Source organism: Lupinus angustifolius, chromosome LG03, assembly GCF_001865875.1.
Source record: "Lupinus angustifolius cultivar Tanjil chromosome LG03, LupAngTanjil_v1.0, whole genome shotgun sequence".
Taxonomy (NCBI): Eukaryota; Viridiplantae; Streptophyta; class Magnoliopsida; order Fabales; family Fabaceae; genus Lupinus; species Lupinus angustifolius.
The window spans coordinates 25,221,428-25,236,847 of NC_032011.1; the positions used below are offsets into that span (position 1 = coordinate 25,221,428).

At 29.0% G+C, this 15,420-nt stretch overlaps 2 protein-coding genes across 4 annotated transcripts; both read left to right on the forward strand.

Moving 5' to 3' along the window:
- LOC109344037 (phosphatidylinositol/phosphatidylcholine transfer protein SFH3-like) lies at positions 3,523-7,676 on the forward strand. Of its 2 annotated transcripts, none has more exons than XM_019582622.1 (14): positions 3,523-3,642; positions 3,838-4,096; positions 4,350-4,449; positions 4,558-4,824; positions 5,036-5,113; positions 5,213-5,314; positions 5,397-5,446; positions 5,818-5,917; positions 6,012-6,104; positions 6,198-6,284; positions 6,426-6,535; positions 6,856-7,201; positions 7,326-7,403; positions 7,504-7,676. In XM_019582622.1, the coding sequence occupies exons 1-14, from the start codon at positions 3,597-3,599 to the stop codon at positions 7,519-7,521; spliced, it is 1,734 nt and encodes a 577-aa protein (XP_019438167.1). In that variant the 5' UTR covers positions 3,523-3,596; the 3' UTR covers positions 7,522-7,676. The 2 variants fall into 2 exon arrangements, with proteins under 2 accessions (XP_019438167.1, XP_019438168.1); XM_019582623.1 differs by having other exon boundaries at positions 6,426-6,528; positions 6,852-7,201.
- Positions 12,454-13,412, forward strand: LOC109344039 (bZIP transcription factor 44-like). 2 transcript variants are annotated; one of them, XM_019582630.1, is made up of 2 exons: positions 12,454-12,924; positions 12,964-13,412. In XM_019582630.1, the coding sequence occupies exons 1-2, from the start codon at positions 12,620-12,622 to the stop codon at positions 13,079-13,081; spliced, it is 423 nt and encodes a 140-aa protein (XP_019438175.1). In that variant the 5' UTR covers positions 12,454-12,619; the 3' UTR covers positions 13,082-13,412. The 2 variants fall into 2 exon arrangements, with proteins under 2 accessions (XP_019438175.1, XP_019438174.1); XM_019582629.1 differs by having other exon boundaries at positions 12,457-13,412.

A 15,420-nucleotide genomic window follows, 5' to 3' on the forward strand; every position in this document is an offset into this window, starting at 1 on the left:
TATATATATATTTTGATGGCTTAGTGGACCACCACATTGTGTTTGCTATGCTGCCAGTTATATCAGCCAGCTAAATCTGTGAATACTTCAACTCATCAAGCTACATCATATATGTTGCATTTTATCTATTAAATAAAAGTAAATACTACACACATCAAAAAATATAATTAGACACACAAAAACCATAATATATTATTCCTACGTGTACCTTTAACTATATTAAATGTACAATAGTCATGTCAATACTTTTCATTACAAACTCATATTTATTTATGTACCAAAATTTCGCAGTGTGTAAAATTAAATATTGAGAAGTTATGATAAAGGTAGACAAATGTTAACTTGTTACAAAAAATAAAATAAATGGGTGAAGGGTAGCAATGGAAACATGACGAATCTACGTCAAATTTGTCATTACACAAACACCACATGCGAAAGCCAGAACCCGAACTAGATTAGTCGTGAGTTCTTCAGCTTGTGAAAAAAGTACAAATGAAAAATCAAAGATGGAGAAGTTGTGAGAATGCAGATGAAATGTTAACTTGTGACAAAAATTAAATTTTAAAAAAGTCTTACTTGTAAATCATCCGGTAAAAAAATTACACGTGTGAAGTTAAACATGAAGAAGTTGTGAAGAATGTAGATAAACTGTTAAGTTGTGATAAATAGTAAAATGCGTGATCGAAGGAAAAATGTTAGAAAATCTCATGAGTGAGAAAGTTGAAGTATGTTTGAGTACGAAATTTGATGAAATTGGAGAAAGAAATATGATGATGTAAAAGACAGAAGATTGAAAGAAAGAGAAAAAATATGTGGATGAAACAGTCACCATAAAAATCAATCAAAATAATATATCATGCAAGTAAAAATATAATGTAATATTGGGCTATAAAAATAATACAACATTATAAAATATTGAGAATCAATTATATTCTTACTAATATAACATGTAAAAAAATGTCTCATTAACATTAGTTATCTATGGTTTATAAAGTTAGGTCATAAATGTTTATAACGTTAGTTTTATGAATGCAATATTTATGTATTGTTAGAGTATAAATTTATACATAATTACTACATGCATTATTTAGTTTGATTATTACATTTTTAAAGAGTCAATAATAAAAAATATAATGGTGAATAATTAATGACATTATATTAAACTCATATACGGTAAGTACATACATTTTTTCTTCTACTTTTATAATGTGTGAAAATGTCTCACTAATATTATTAGTCATCTAAAAGTTGTAAAAATATAATAAAATGTCGACAATAAGGTGTCCCGTTATTTGATGACAAAAATAACTCATTATAAATAGAGGTGTCACAATATGAAAATATATATTTTAATAAAAACATTATATCATTAAATTAATAATAAGATAATATATAATAACACATTAATCCAAATAACTTAATATTATATTTTTTAAGTTAAATGGAAAACTAAAATCTAATTCAGATAATAATATCAACGAGAAGCCTACCATGTCCGTTAAAAATATCATGGATTAAATTGACATTTTGGGTTAATAAATATGTTTTTTATTTCATGTCGATCCAATAACTATGTCCTTGATTGAAATTGGGCGCTAATAAAGAAGGATCATACCAAAATATTAGAGTATGAATTCTATATATCTTTTAAATGGGGTAATGTGATTGACTCAATAATATGCCAAGTACTTTTAACAGAATGTATTATTGTTTCCGCATTGAAATTGTGTTAATATGCCTAATGCATTTCTATATCTTTTCTCCTTTACTTTTTCTCCATATTTTTCCTAATATTCCAATGACATAAAATTATATAATAACATCTTATTGGTGGATGAATTTAAATAAAGACAATAGTGCAACATATTGGAAATAAATATTGGAAAAACTATTGAGTTAATGTTTGAAAAAATAATATTCTTGTACTCTTATCTTTAATTTTGTTTATGAAATTTTATATTTGTGTAATACATAGTTGTTACATATTAATTGCTTAATAATATTCAATTATTTTCATTTTTATATAGCCATGATTCATAAGATGAAGTTTATACTTCCTGTGACATATTAGCTAATAATAAACTTGTATCCATAAACTATACAATACCAAATTTAAAGGAGATAATAAAACACTATCTATTTATATTGTCTTATCCAAATTTATTTTATTGACCACTTGTTTCATAATATAATTGAAAAATCATTTCATATTTATTTTCCATCTATTAATATTTTGATATGACTTCCAATTCCACAAAATAATCTTAAAAGTAGTAATTATTCATATTTTTCTATTTTTATAAAAGCTTTACCCCTCATAAATTAAAGCATAAATCTTAATTTTTTATTATTTTCACTTTTTTGATACTGTTTTTAGGATATATAAAAATAATTGGCTCCACAAGATTAGATGCCAACAATTTCCTTGCTTACTCTAATTAAAAATTCATATTTAAAGTATACACAGTCAAATTCATTTAAATAAATCAATATACCAGGCACCTGTTTTACTTTTTTCATTAAAATTCATATTTTAATCGCATCTTCTTTAAATAAAATTATGGCCAATGTTATATTTGTAGAAGCTAAATGTCAACCGTGAAAAAATAAATGTGTGCCACTAGGTCACTTAAGGTAAGAGGAAATATAACATAGTTGGTAAGGTTAGGTGAGATTGTGAATGAAGGGGAGTGGTTTGCATTTTTGCAAAACCAAATCCAATCTATTTTTTTTAGTTTCTCACATGTATCCTCACACTAGAGGTAATCAAACATGTATCACTTGAACCAACGCCCGATGATAACTCTTCCAATGGGCATTTTTTCCATCTACAAGACTCGAACCCGGATTCTTGCTTAAGGAGAATTAAACATGTACCACTTGAACCAACGCCCGATGATAAATCCAATCTATTTACATTCATATCAGAGCAACTAAGGAGAAAAAAAGAGGAATAATGATTTGTTGTCTTAAATTTTGTATCGTAATAATAATAATAAAACAAAAATAAAAAAATTAATTTTTAATATATTTACTTAATATGTAAATTTTTATTAATATGATATAAGATTTGAGATAAAATTTTGAACAATATTAAAAAAAAGAGAGAGTAATGTAATGCAGACTTGGTCAATGCCAAATCACATTTAAATAAATTAAAAATAGCAAAGTCTAAAATTGTATGATGTTATGCCAACTTGGCTTCTCATCATGTCCTCAATTATAGAGATTTATTCCAATGATATATTTGCACTTTTCTCTTTGTTTTCTAACCCCTACATTTTTTAGTAGCAAGGTATTATCATCTTCCTTCTTATGATTCTATCTCCCTCTTCATTACTTATGGATATTTGATCCATCAACAACCTATAGTTACTTTGTAACGTTTCTGCAATTAATTATCTTCTGATTTTTCAATGCAAGTTAAATTAATATAAATTATGGTTGATTATTTCAGTACATGAAGCATTTGTTAATTAAGCTTTGTTGTTCATGGCTGAAATGTGTAGGTACATACATGAAGGCATTTTGATTATCTTCTGCCACAAAGCTTTGTGCATATTTAAGTAAGCTTACAAGATTCAATATAATTCATCATGTGTGACACTATGCCAGGACTAATTGATCGACCAACGAAGCTTGGTAAGCCTAATTAGTTGAAATTTCATATATATTCCTAGGGTTTTTAATTTCTTCACTTAGTTATAGGTTATATCCATGCACTAAGACACAAAAGTAGCAGGTTGAAGATGTTCACAGTGTGAATTTCTTTAATTTCTACCTATCAAATATGTTGTTAAATTTTTTGAAAAACTATTGTTGTTCATGTAAACATAGGTCATGATATAATGAGTGATCATTCTGAGGATGAAAAGAAGAAAAAGATTGGGTCATTTAAGAAGATGGCTTTCAGTGCCTCAAATAAGTTCAAACATTCATTTGCAAAGAAGGGGAGAAGGCATAGCAGGGTCATGTCTATTTCTATTGAGGATGATATTGATACAGAAGAGTTGATTGCAGTTGATGCTTTTCGCCAAACTCTTATCTTGGAAGAACTATTACCCTCAAAACATGATGATCATCATTTGATGCTAAGGTATGTGCTTGTTACATTGTTTCTTATATTCATTTATTTATTTAAAGAGAATGCTAATCAGTGCCCTACAAAACTAAGTTTTTTTGTTAGATTTGATAGATTGAAAAGTACTTTTTCCCTTAGAGTTAAGGGCTATAGTCAGCAAGATCCTTTATTTACTTATAGCTGAAACATGAGTCCTTTCATTTGATTTGATGCCTTAATTGAGAATTTCTAATTGCCCTATGATCTCAATATATATACCATGATCCAGATTCTTGAAAGCTAGGAAGTTTGACATTGAGAAAACAAAGCAAATGTGGTCAGATATGCTTAAATGGAGGAATGAATTTGGTGCTGATACTATCATGGAGGTATTGCTGTGAGGAAAAGAAAAATCACTCTTCATATGTTATGTATGTTCTTATGTATAGCTTAATTTTCTTCATGCATCTAATCATAAACTTTTCTGTTTTGTTAAGGATTTCGAGTTCAATGAAATTGACGAAGTTCGTAAATATTACCCACAAGGGCACCATGGAGTTGATAAAGATGGAAGACCTGTGTACCTTGAAAAGTTAGGTCAGGTTGATTCTAACAAGCTTCTACAAGTAACAAGTATGGAACGTTATCTCAAGTACCATGTTAAGGAGTTTGAGAGAACAATCAATGTTAAGTTGCCTGCATGTTCAATTGCTGCAAAGAAGCACATTGATCAAAGCACAACTATTTTGGATGTGCAAGGAGTGGTGAGCATAAAATTCTACTATTGTCGTGAATGTGTATATCATATCTATTGTTATGCGCCAAACTGTTGGAAACTAAGTCTTACATCGCCTACCTCATTGTCTTGGGAATAGTTTAAATACATGTTCGGATACTCTTCTCATTACCAATTGGTTTTGAGATGAAACCTTAACATATGTTTCACAAATTTTCTGACTACTAATCTTTGCTCAGGGTCTTAAAAGTATGAACAAAACTGCAAGGGATCTCCTCCAACGCCTTCAGAAGATTGATGGTGACAATTATCCTGAGGTAATGATTTATATAACTCTATAAGTTTTGTTCCCTCACTATACTCTAGCTTAAATGGTCTTCTGAATTTGTCCTAATGAAAATTTCCTTTCCATATAGTCCCTTAATCGTATGTTCATCATCAATGCTGGTTCTGGATTTAGGCTTCTATGGAATACTATTAAGTCATTCCTTGATCCTAAGACCACCTCAAAGATCCATGTAAGCACTTTAATCTACTTACTATTTGAATTATGGTTGAGTTTAGTTAAGTAGGGACACTGAACAATGATTTAATGACCAGGTCCTAGGTAACAAATACCAGAGCAAGTTGCTAGAAATCATTGATGCCAGGTTTGATTTTCTCCTTTTTGATTGAAATATCCTGTTACATACGATAACCAACAAGACATTCGTCTAGTGGTGTAAGGCCTCACTGGATCCCCCAAGGTTGAGCGTTCTATTCCTGGAAGCAATACTTATTGGAAGGGGTAGCCACGAATCCCGAAAGGATTAGTTCCTTACCCAAAAAAGGCGAGGAAATACCTTTGGTAGTACAAAAAAATACTCACGATAGAAATTTAGGCTATCTAAGGTCATGTTCTGACATAATGTAGAATTGAGTAATGTGAACTCTTTTATGTTGTTCCAATGTGGCAATACATAACACTACTCATCATTAAGACTAAGTAAATAACACATCATGTTTCTTTCTTATTTACCAGTGAACTTCCAGAATTCTTGGGTGGTACTTGTACTTGCGCAGATAAAGGAGGGTGTATGGTTTCTGATAAGGGACCATGGAATGACCCAGAGATCGTGAATGTAATTTATTTCTCAAGATCAATTTCTTTAGTCATCTAATATATCAAGGGGAAAATTATAATTTAGTAAATTATTATTCCTTTGAATGATTTAGATGGTTAAAAATGGAAAGGGAAAAGCTAAGAGAAAAACATCATCAGAGCTTAATGAGAAAACAATCACAGAAGATGAAACACAATATCAAAAGGTAGTAATCAGTTTCATACTTTTGGACATTTCAGAATGCAAGAAAAATTTGATGACTTAGTATCCTTGTTTTGTTTTGCCTTACAATATGAAGGGATGCAAAGAATCAGTTCCAAAGGCACATGCTGTGCAATGTTTACCATCAAACATGGAGCAACCAAAATCCTTTGTTGTTCCAGAAGTAAGTTTCTTTGGCTTCAATCAATTATTCTTATCAAAAGCAAAACCATAGCACGTTTCATTATTCCATGAATGTATAACAATTTTTTTGGCCTCATGTTAATTTCTTATGTTTCTATAATTCAAAATTGTTGCATTGCAGGCAAAGCAATGTGGTGTTTATCAGTATGGTGACTTTATAGACAAGTCAGTGGATTCATCTTGGAATAAATCAGTAGCAAATGCTAAATACTCAGTTTCTCAAGGTATTTGGTAGTGCTATATGTCTTTTGCTTGTTGCGAAGCAAAAGCGTAAAATGAATATTATGATATTTCTCATTCTTTGATCAAGGCATGAGAAGCCTTATTTATAGTACATGAATAGGTGACAAACTTACCTAACTAACAGCTGGCTAACAAACTAATAAACACATGTTGTAAAACAATTTAACATGTGTTAAATGTGTAAAACGTGTAAAATGTGGTAGCTTTGTTTTCAAATATTACTTTTCGTCACTGACAAGCAAGTTATACATGTTAATATGTCTTTGTTCAAAATTCTAAATAATTTTTGTATTTTGTAACAAAGTAAGCAACACTTCTGATGGGTTTAGCAAACAATTTGTTGGAGGAATAATGGCCATTGTTATGGGAGTTATAACCATGATCCGCATGACAAGGACAATGCCAAGTAAAATAACAGAAGCAACACTATACAGTAACTCAGTATATTATAATGACACTATGCTGAAAGCACCTCCTATTCCAACCATTACAAACGATGATCACATGACCATGATGAAGCGTATGGCTGAACTTGAAGAGAAAGTGGCTATTCTCAGCATGAAACCTGTTATGCCACCTGAAAAGGAGGAACTGTTGAATAATGCTTTATGCAGGGTCAAAGCCCTAGAACAAAATTTGGTTGCAACCAAAAAGGTATATATTATTATCATTCTTTAGGGTTTCTGGAATTATTGTTAAAATAGCTAGCTTCAAGTGTCCTACAAACATGTTTAAGAACTTGATAACATAGTTGTAATTCTTTTATATTTGGGTTTAGGCACTTGATGATGCCCTTGCAAAACAAGTGGAGCTGGAAGACCAAATTGAAAAGAAAAAGAAGAAGAAAAAGAAGTTGGTATGTTATATATTAATATATACCTACCTTGCATTTATATGAGAATCTTGTATATATGGAGTGGTTTTATTAACATATATTTTTGGATTTTGCATTGCAGTTTCGCTTCCACTGGTAGGTGTTGATTGTTATTGGTGTGTGACCTCAAAGAGAGAATGTGAAGTTTCTGTTGTTTATTCATCAACCCCATTGGTTGCCTATTCTATTTATCTGTTTGCTTTATATATCCACTATTTGTTTCAAAACTTGTGTTCAAAATAAATTGTGCCCTTCCTTCAAAATTGTGTATGTATATATATTTATATTGTATAAAACTAGGGAGGGTTTTGTTGAACAAAAATCTTATGAGTGTTTTGCAATTTATTGGACTTAAAGCCATAAAAAGTAATGGAGGATTACCTAAAGGCATCAACAATGTTGTTTTGGAGAGAATGTTTTTTTGGGTACTATTCTTCACATTTTTTGGTGAGAAACTTCGGCATTCGTAGTTGTCCCTCCTAACAAATGTGACTCTCAAGAATCGAATTCTCGGTAAGACCTTATATCACTGGACTAACGCCTTATTAAGAGAATGTTTGAATCTACTCAATCTAGTACTAAAGTTCAGCTCCTATCCTTGCCCATTTATCACGACCCAAAACTCTTGCCTCATCAAAGGAAATATATAAAACTACATATTATTCTAACAAAGATTTCATATAAAAAAACATGTTTGCTTATACCTAACCAATCAAATATTAACTAATGATATAAAATGTTAGTTTATATTTTTATAATTTTTCTTCTAATTAAGTGGTTCTTTCTAATTATATGAACACACAAATGGGGATATAAAATAGGGTTAATTTCCATTCATATTAATTAGTCATATTTTTTCTTCAATTTTTGTGTGCATGTGCTTTAGAGGGGTTAGATCATATGACTTTACCAATTTAGATTGTTAGGCAATGACCCAAATTTTCATTTCAATAAAATAGTTCTAGTTGTTAGATCTTTATCTAATGACCCAAATTTAATAAAATCACCCTAATCACTAAATCATGAAGATGCATCCTCTTCAATCAAAATCTCCATAATTTTGAGAAAAATATGAGCAAGTAGCTAAATCGACTTATCGACCCTTTTTACCACATGTTTGATTCGGGATACTCACTAAAAATCATAGACATTTTTTTTACCAAAAAATTAAACTCATAGTAAGTTTTGATTGTTAAGACTTTAGACTCAACCACCTTCTATCAATGGTTGGATATCGCTTTCATTCCTTTAAAGTGCCCCACAAAATCCTACAACAAATCTATGTCGTGCACCCATTTTTCTATGGCTACCTTTCTCTCTCTCTCTCTCTCTCTCTAAAAAGCTAACATTACCATCATAAAATTATTATGGTTTTCTAACCAAAGCCCTAATTAAGGATACAAATTGAAAAATAGTAAAAATTGTTGAGAAATTATTTCACCATGTCTTAAAGTATTAGATACATAAGTTTTTGAATTCAAATATACATTTTTTTGGGATTACCTTAAGCCTCGTGTTGAAGTTAAGAAAATCCAACAATTATTACTTTTGGCCCATGCACTATTTTGAAAAAAAATAATACGTAGATGTAAAAATAAAAACAATATAAATATTGATAAATGAGAAAATTATTCTCCAAATGTCAAAGTCAAAATCCAAATGACAATGTGAAAGAATAATATTTGTAATAGTTATTTTTGAATAATAAAATAGGTAATGGTCTTAAATCTTAATATCTCAATAACATTAAAAAAATCTATCAACTTTAAAATGAATCAAAACAAAAATAAATAATACCTAAACCATTCATCGGAACTACGTAGATAATTAGGAAAAATAATAATATTTTGATAACATTGACGCAAATTCATTTACTAACTATTAAGAGTTACTATTAGTAAATATAGAAAAATAATTTTAAATAATATACAATTATTACATGTAAAAAGTGTATTATTTTATAAGTTGTTGGATGTAATAAATATTGAGAAATGATAAAATAATTTCAAAGTCAAAATTCAAATGATTATATATATATATATATATAGTAATTTAAGAATGATAAATATTATTCAAACTCGAATATGAGTTAGTCCAATTAATTTATTATATAGGCAAAATTTATTATAAATAATAAAATAATAACACTCTCATTAAGAACTGACAAGATAAATAAAGTTAACTAAATCCAAGATCAAATAATGTTCTATCAATTCAAATATATCTAAAACACTAACTTAAGTTAAATCTAAGTAAACTTTATTACAAATAATTCATTTCAAAATAAAAATAACCAAATAATTATATTGACTCCATAAAAATTGTTAAAAAATATCATGAACTGATGCATATATAAATCATAGTGTAATGATTGTCAATGTGAAAGACAATCACAACTAATATAATATCATTTATAATAAAAAGGTATGACTGGTGTGATTGTTGATGGGAAAACAAGTTAGTATTGACATGATTCTTCAATTGGATAAAATGCATCACTAAAATAAACGCCATTAAGAACATGACATAGTGATGTAATCATTATCGAAATATCACTGATGGAAAAATAACTACTAACATAATTTGTTAATAATAAAAAAATATACTCCAAGAATGTCCATCGATATGTAGATTACCATATATAAATAAGGAGGAAATGAATCGTCATGTAATATGAAATTGGGAGGTTGAAAAAATGAATGAATATATAATAACGCGAAGATGACATAATAAAGGAAATGACTAATCGAAGTTCTGAATTATTGGTATCTCAATAGAGAAATAGTGACTGGACAGGTCATCGAGTATGAAAATGCTTTGATATCATGTAATAAATTTAAGAATAATAAAGATTGGTCAAACTCGAATATGAGTCGATTCAAGTAATTTATTTATTGGCAAATGTTGTTACAAGCGATAAGATAATAATAATAATCTCATTAATAATTAACAAGATAGATAAAACTAACTAAATCCTAGATAAAATAATACTCTATCAATCCAAATATATTTAACAATATAAAAAGGCAAAATAATTAAGAGTTTGTAGAGTCAACAAATAACTTATCATAAAATGATGATATATACAAAATATTTACATAATAAATTTACCCTTACTTTAGAATTATAATATATAATTTTTGGTTAGTGATAAGAGTTACAATTATGATGGAAGATGTCATTTGTGGTTGAGTAAATAATGATTTAAGTTGCAGATTGTATCATATCATATGATGACAATATTGTAGTTGTGGTGACTATTACAACATTATCACACCATATTTATGGGGTGACGAAGAATCACAGTGATGCAGTCACATAAACTGTATTTAGGCTACATCAAGTTATATTAGATCGCACGAATTCAAAAATGTTTTTTTAATCATAAAATAATTCACATATGCAATTTACATTGTAACAACTGCAATAACCACAATTACAATAACCACAACCATAATTATAATCAGTGAAATAGTGGTATTGATAGGTAGCCACTAGGGATGATGGGAAATTGGAGGAAAGAGAGGGGAAGGAATCATTTTTCACGGTTTATATTTGGTCGTGAATTGGGAAAAAAACTTATATAATGGTTTATTGAATAAATTTTGTAGGTTTTGTCCTGTATTTAACACCCACTCTTGTGTTGTCTCTCCACTCTTGTATTCTCTTGCGAATCAAACAAACATTTGAATAGTATTTGATGCTAAACAAGCATCATACAACATGATAGAATAAAATATCATTTTTTATTTCATCCATGAAATCAAAATATTCTACATTTTACTCATTTTCATGTTTTATTTATAGAATAATATATAAAACACAAAACAAAAATCACATCTTCTTTGGCATGTTCATCAAACATGATCATTTAAGTTGCCAATTTTTTATATATAATTAAACTACCAATTGACACCACAATTAATTCATATACGAGGAGACTTTTGTTAAAGCAAATTATAGAGGTGTGTAAAGTTTGTATGTCTAGGTGGAATATAAATTGCCTTTATTGGTTTTAAGCCGGAAAAAAAACTTGTGTGAAGATATATCTATATATATATATAATTAATAAAATTTTCATATACAATATATTAAATTTTTAATTCTAATTAAAATTTACTCCTAAATAATATTATCAAAAAAATATAAATACACATATAAATATAATATGTTGTATATATCTAAATATAAGTTTTTGTGGAACTCTAAATGGACATTGGGGTAGTTAGCCTTCAACCTCAACAGTGTCTCTCTTCCTCCAATCTCAATCTCTTGTCTTCTCTTCTTTCAAATAAAAAAATATAACCACATTTTCTCATTTTTTCCATTTCCTCTCTTTGAATGGTTTTTCTAGTTGGTTCTGAAAAAGTTAATCTCTTCTAAAACATATTATTGAAATTTATACAATAGAATTGAACTCTTAATCAGGGTTTGCCATAACCTCATTTTCTTTAGAAAAATAATATATCTTATGAAATCAACCTACAAATTATCTTATACATATAAAATGTAATATATGACATTAAACAATATTATATTTGACTTATTAATAACTAATTTAAAAGTAACATTATCATATTGTTACATGTATTAAAATATTTACAAACACATCATACATAAGAATATAATATTAATCTTTTTCTGCGGAAAAAAGTAGAAAAAGGGAAAAAGAGCAAGTATCATTACATCTTTTTAATTTCAATAATAAGAAAAAATATTAATTTTGATAAACTTGTTAGCCTTTTTGGTTCTATAAATTCCCTACTAGAATAACACATACACTCCCTTCCACTTTTGTTTTTCTTCTTCTTCATTTTCATCATTTTTGTTGCAATAGTTTATGTCCTTCATTTCTTTCTCCACAACCATCAAAATTAACCTTAAATGCTCAACATAATAATATTGTTATTGATGTTTGAGATTGATGTATCCAATACTAAGTGAAATCTACTTGTGTGGTTTTATGATCAATTCTACTATTAAGCATCGCAGGACTCATCTTGTTCAATCTTTTTCTGTTACCTTCCTTTACTGGCTCTACTACGTTTCATAATAATACTACTTACCACTATCTTTTTCTTTTTTTTCTTCTTCTTCTTCTTCTTTCTTTTGTAGTTAGTATCTGGGTCCTGCCACCTTAACAATATATAAATCTTGTTTTTTTTATTATTCTAACGTTTTATTATTATATAATATTGATGGGTTTTTGTGGAAGTGGAATATCATTGGGTTGTGATGAGGAGTTGAAGGTTGTGATGGATGAGAGAAAGAGGAAGAGAATGATATCTAACCGTGAATCTGCAAGGAGATCTAGGATGAAGAAAGTGAAGCATTTTCATGATTTGTCTGCAAAAATGGCTCAACTTACCAACCAAAATCATCAATTACTCACAACTCTTAACCACACTACTCAACGTTATTTCATCCTTGAGGCTCAAAACTCTGTGCTCAAGGCTCAAGTGGCTGAACTAAGCCATAGACTTCACTCCTTGAATCATATTATTGATTTCTTTAATGCCACCAATGGAGTTTTTGAAGATGTGGATTTTGCTTCAAGGACTTTTATTGACCCTGCATTGGATAATATCTTCAACCCTTTCAATGTGAGTTATATGAATCAGCCTATCATTGCTTCTGCTGAAGCCATGTTGCAGTATTGAGATTATGGATTTGGTGCAGTGTAGTGATCTTTGAATCCAACTCCTGAAGTGTACTTTAGAAAGTGAAGTGCATATTTATGACTATTCTGATTAAGAAATCAACTATTGTGATTTTAGTTTGAGATATGAATGAATGAATGAATGAGTGGTATTGTTGATTTCTACAAGGTTTGAGTCTGTTGGGTAATTGTAATCACTGGTAGATAGTGATGACAAAGAACAATCATGAATGTTGTATTATAATCATCAAGAGTGTATGCTTGTTGGGGTACTGCTTCTGTAAATGGACCCTTTAGTGTTCAATTATCAATCTATATTATTTATGTTGAATTTCAACCAATAAATCATTCTCAATACCGATACGATATAATAATTATACTGGATTACCGGTCATGCAATTATACAAGCTAAAACCAGGCGAAACTAGTTATATTGACTAATTTTCAATTGAACCATACTGGTTATAAAACTGATTTTTAATGAAAATAATTTTTTTATTGATATGCTAACAAGCTAGAAATTAGGCTTATTGAGCTTTCATTTTAATAATTGATACCTAATGAATGAAAATGGAACAAATATCACATATCTCAAGCAGTATTTTATTCATTTTCTCCAACCAATTATAATGTTATTTTTTATTATCTTTTGTTTTTAGAAATTTCTTGTTATTAATATGTTAATTAGTTTGAGACAGAGAATATGACACCACTGAAAATAAGTAATCTTTATCCGAATGAAAAGGCAGAGCAAATATGCATAATCAAATTTCCATGACTAATTGATTTAAGTTTTTGATATTTTGGATGAAGAATTGGTATTAGTAAACAATTGAAGCTGTGATGCATTACTAAGTAACTTACATAGATTGAATGAGATTATTCTAGAAATATGTAAATTGGGTTTGTCTAGAGACTAGAGTGGCCTCATATAATGTAACCCCTAGAGATACGCATCTTAATTGAAGGTAAAGTCCAAAAGTGACCCTCAAAAGAAAATGACAGCTCCAAAGGAGAGTTGGCCATAGCACCTCAACTACTTTTCTCCTCATAATAATAGCTTTGTAGTTAAGAAAAAAGTTCCCTAAAATGAAAATATAAAACTAAAATCATGCATTACTAGTGTGTTATTGTGATATAAGAAGTTATTATGGTTCTATTTGGCATAACTAACTCAAAAGTTAGGCTAAAGATGAAGATGTATCAGCCCAAAACTTATGTCTAATAAATTAGTCAACTAGTTTATTTGACAAAATATAAGGTAATTATTACCATTACTTTAATAAGCAACAAACTTATAAGTTCATATTTAATTAGTTGCTTGAGGTGGTTTATGGCTAGTGTTATATGTCATTTTATACATATTAGCTAGCTTATCATCTAATCTTACTAAACTGTTTCCTTGCAATCAAGTAACTTACGAGCTTTCAGCTTTTGACATGTAATAACAAATTTGTATTTACATATCACCTTCAGATTTGATTTTAGGATAATAACAACCTAATCAATCTAAATAAATCTATTTATATGGATTTGGTTTGTAATTACCGAATTAAACTTATACACTTTAAACTAGCTTATAGGTCACAAATTAGTTGCAATGGACTTATGAAATCAAGCTTTATAAGCTAGAAGCTTTTTTAAATATTCTCTTTAACTACTAACCTAGTTGATTAACTTATAAAATCATAAGTCATAACACAGTATCTCCAATGGAGAACCATAAAGTAATGGCTGACATTTCAGGCACATGCAACAATGATTCGTTTTCAATTTGATGTGTCTTAGGAAACACAAAAATCAGTTTAATAAGAAGGCTAACCCAACCACTAAGAAAATCAAAGTAAAGGTTGCAGCTTTTAGTAAAGCTGTTACACCAAGTTCTTGGAAAAGATATGAAGAGATTTGTTTTGGTAAATAACAAAGATGAGTGGCTCATGATGTTTGATAGAACACCAATTCCACGTGCTGGGAACAAAGTTTGTAGAGCAGTTAAGTATCTTCAGACATGGAATTCAAGTCATTTTTTTTTTGTTTTTTACGTGTATCTCGCACTCGAAACATTCTCATCCGAGTAAGAAATATCCACAGATATGTGGGGTTAAACTCTTTCAGTAGGTATTTTTTTTATTCACTGGACTCGAACCCGAAACTTTACTTAAAGGAAATCAAATATTTACCACTTGAACCAACACTTCTGGTAAATTGAAGTCATTGTTTGCATATGTTGCTGCTAACTTTTACTTGAATCTTATTAAGTTAATAATATGTGACATCAACCATGTGGTTTAGTCACGTGGAGCATATACTAAAACTTAGTTTAAAGTAATTTATAAGAAA

Coding starts and splice junctions, on each gene's coding strand:
- LOC109344039 (XM_019582629.1), top strand. CDS start 12,620: ATGGGTTTTTGTGGAAGTGGAATATCATTGGGTTGTGATGAGGAGTTG.
- LOC109344037 (XM_019582622.1), top strand. CDS start 3,597: ATGTGTGACACTATGCCAGGACTAATTGATCGACCAACGAAGCTTG. Junction 4,825..5,035: donor TTTTGGATGTGCAAGGAGTG/GTGAGCATAAAA, acceptor ATCTTTGCTCAG/GGTCTTAAAAGTATGAACAA. Junction 6,105..6,197: donor ATGAAACACAATATCAAAAG/GTAGTAATCAGT, acceptor TACAATATGAAG/GGATGCAAAGAATCAGTTCC.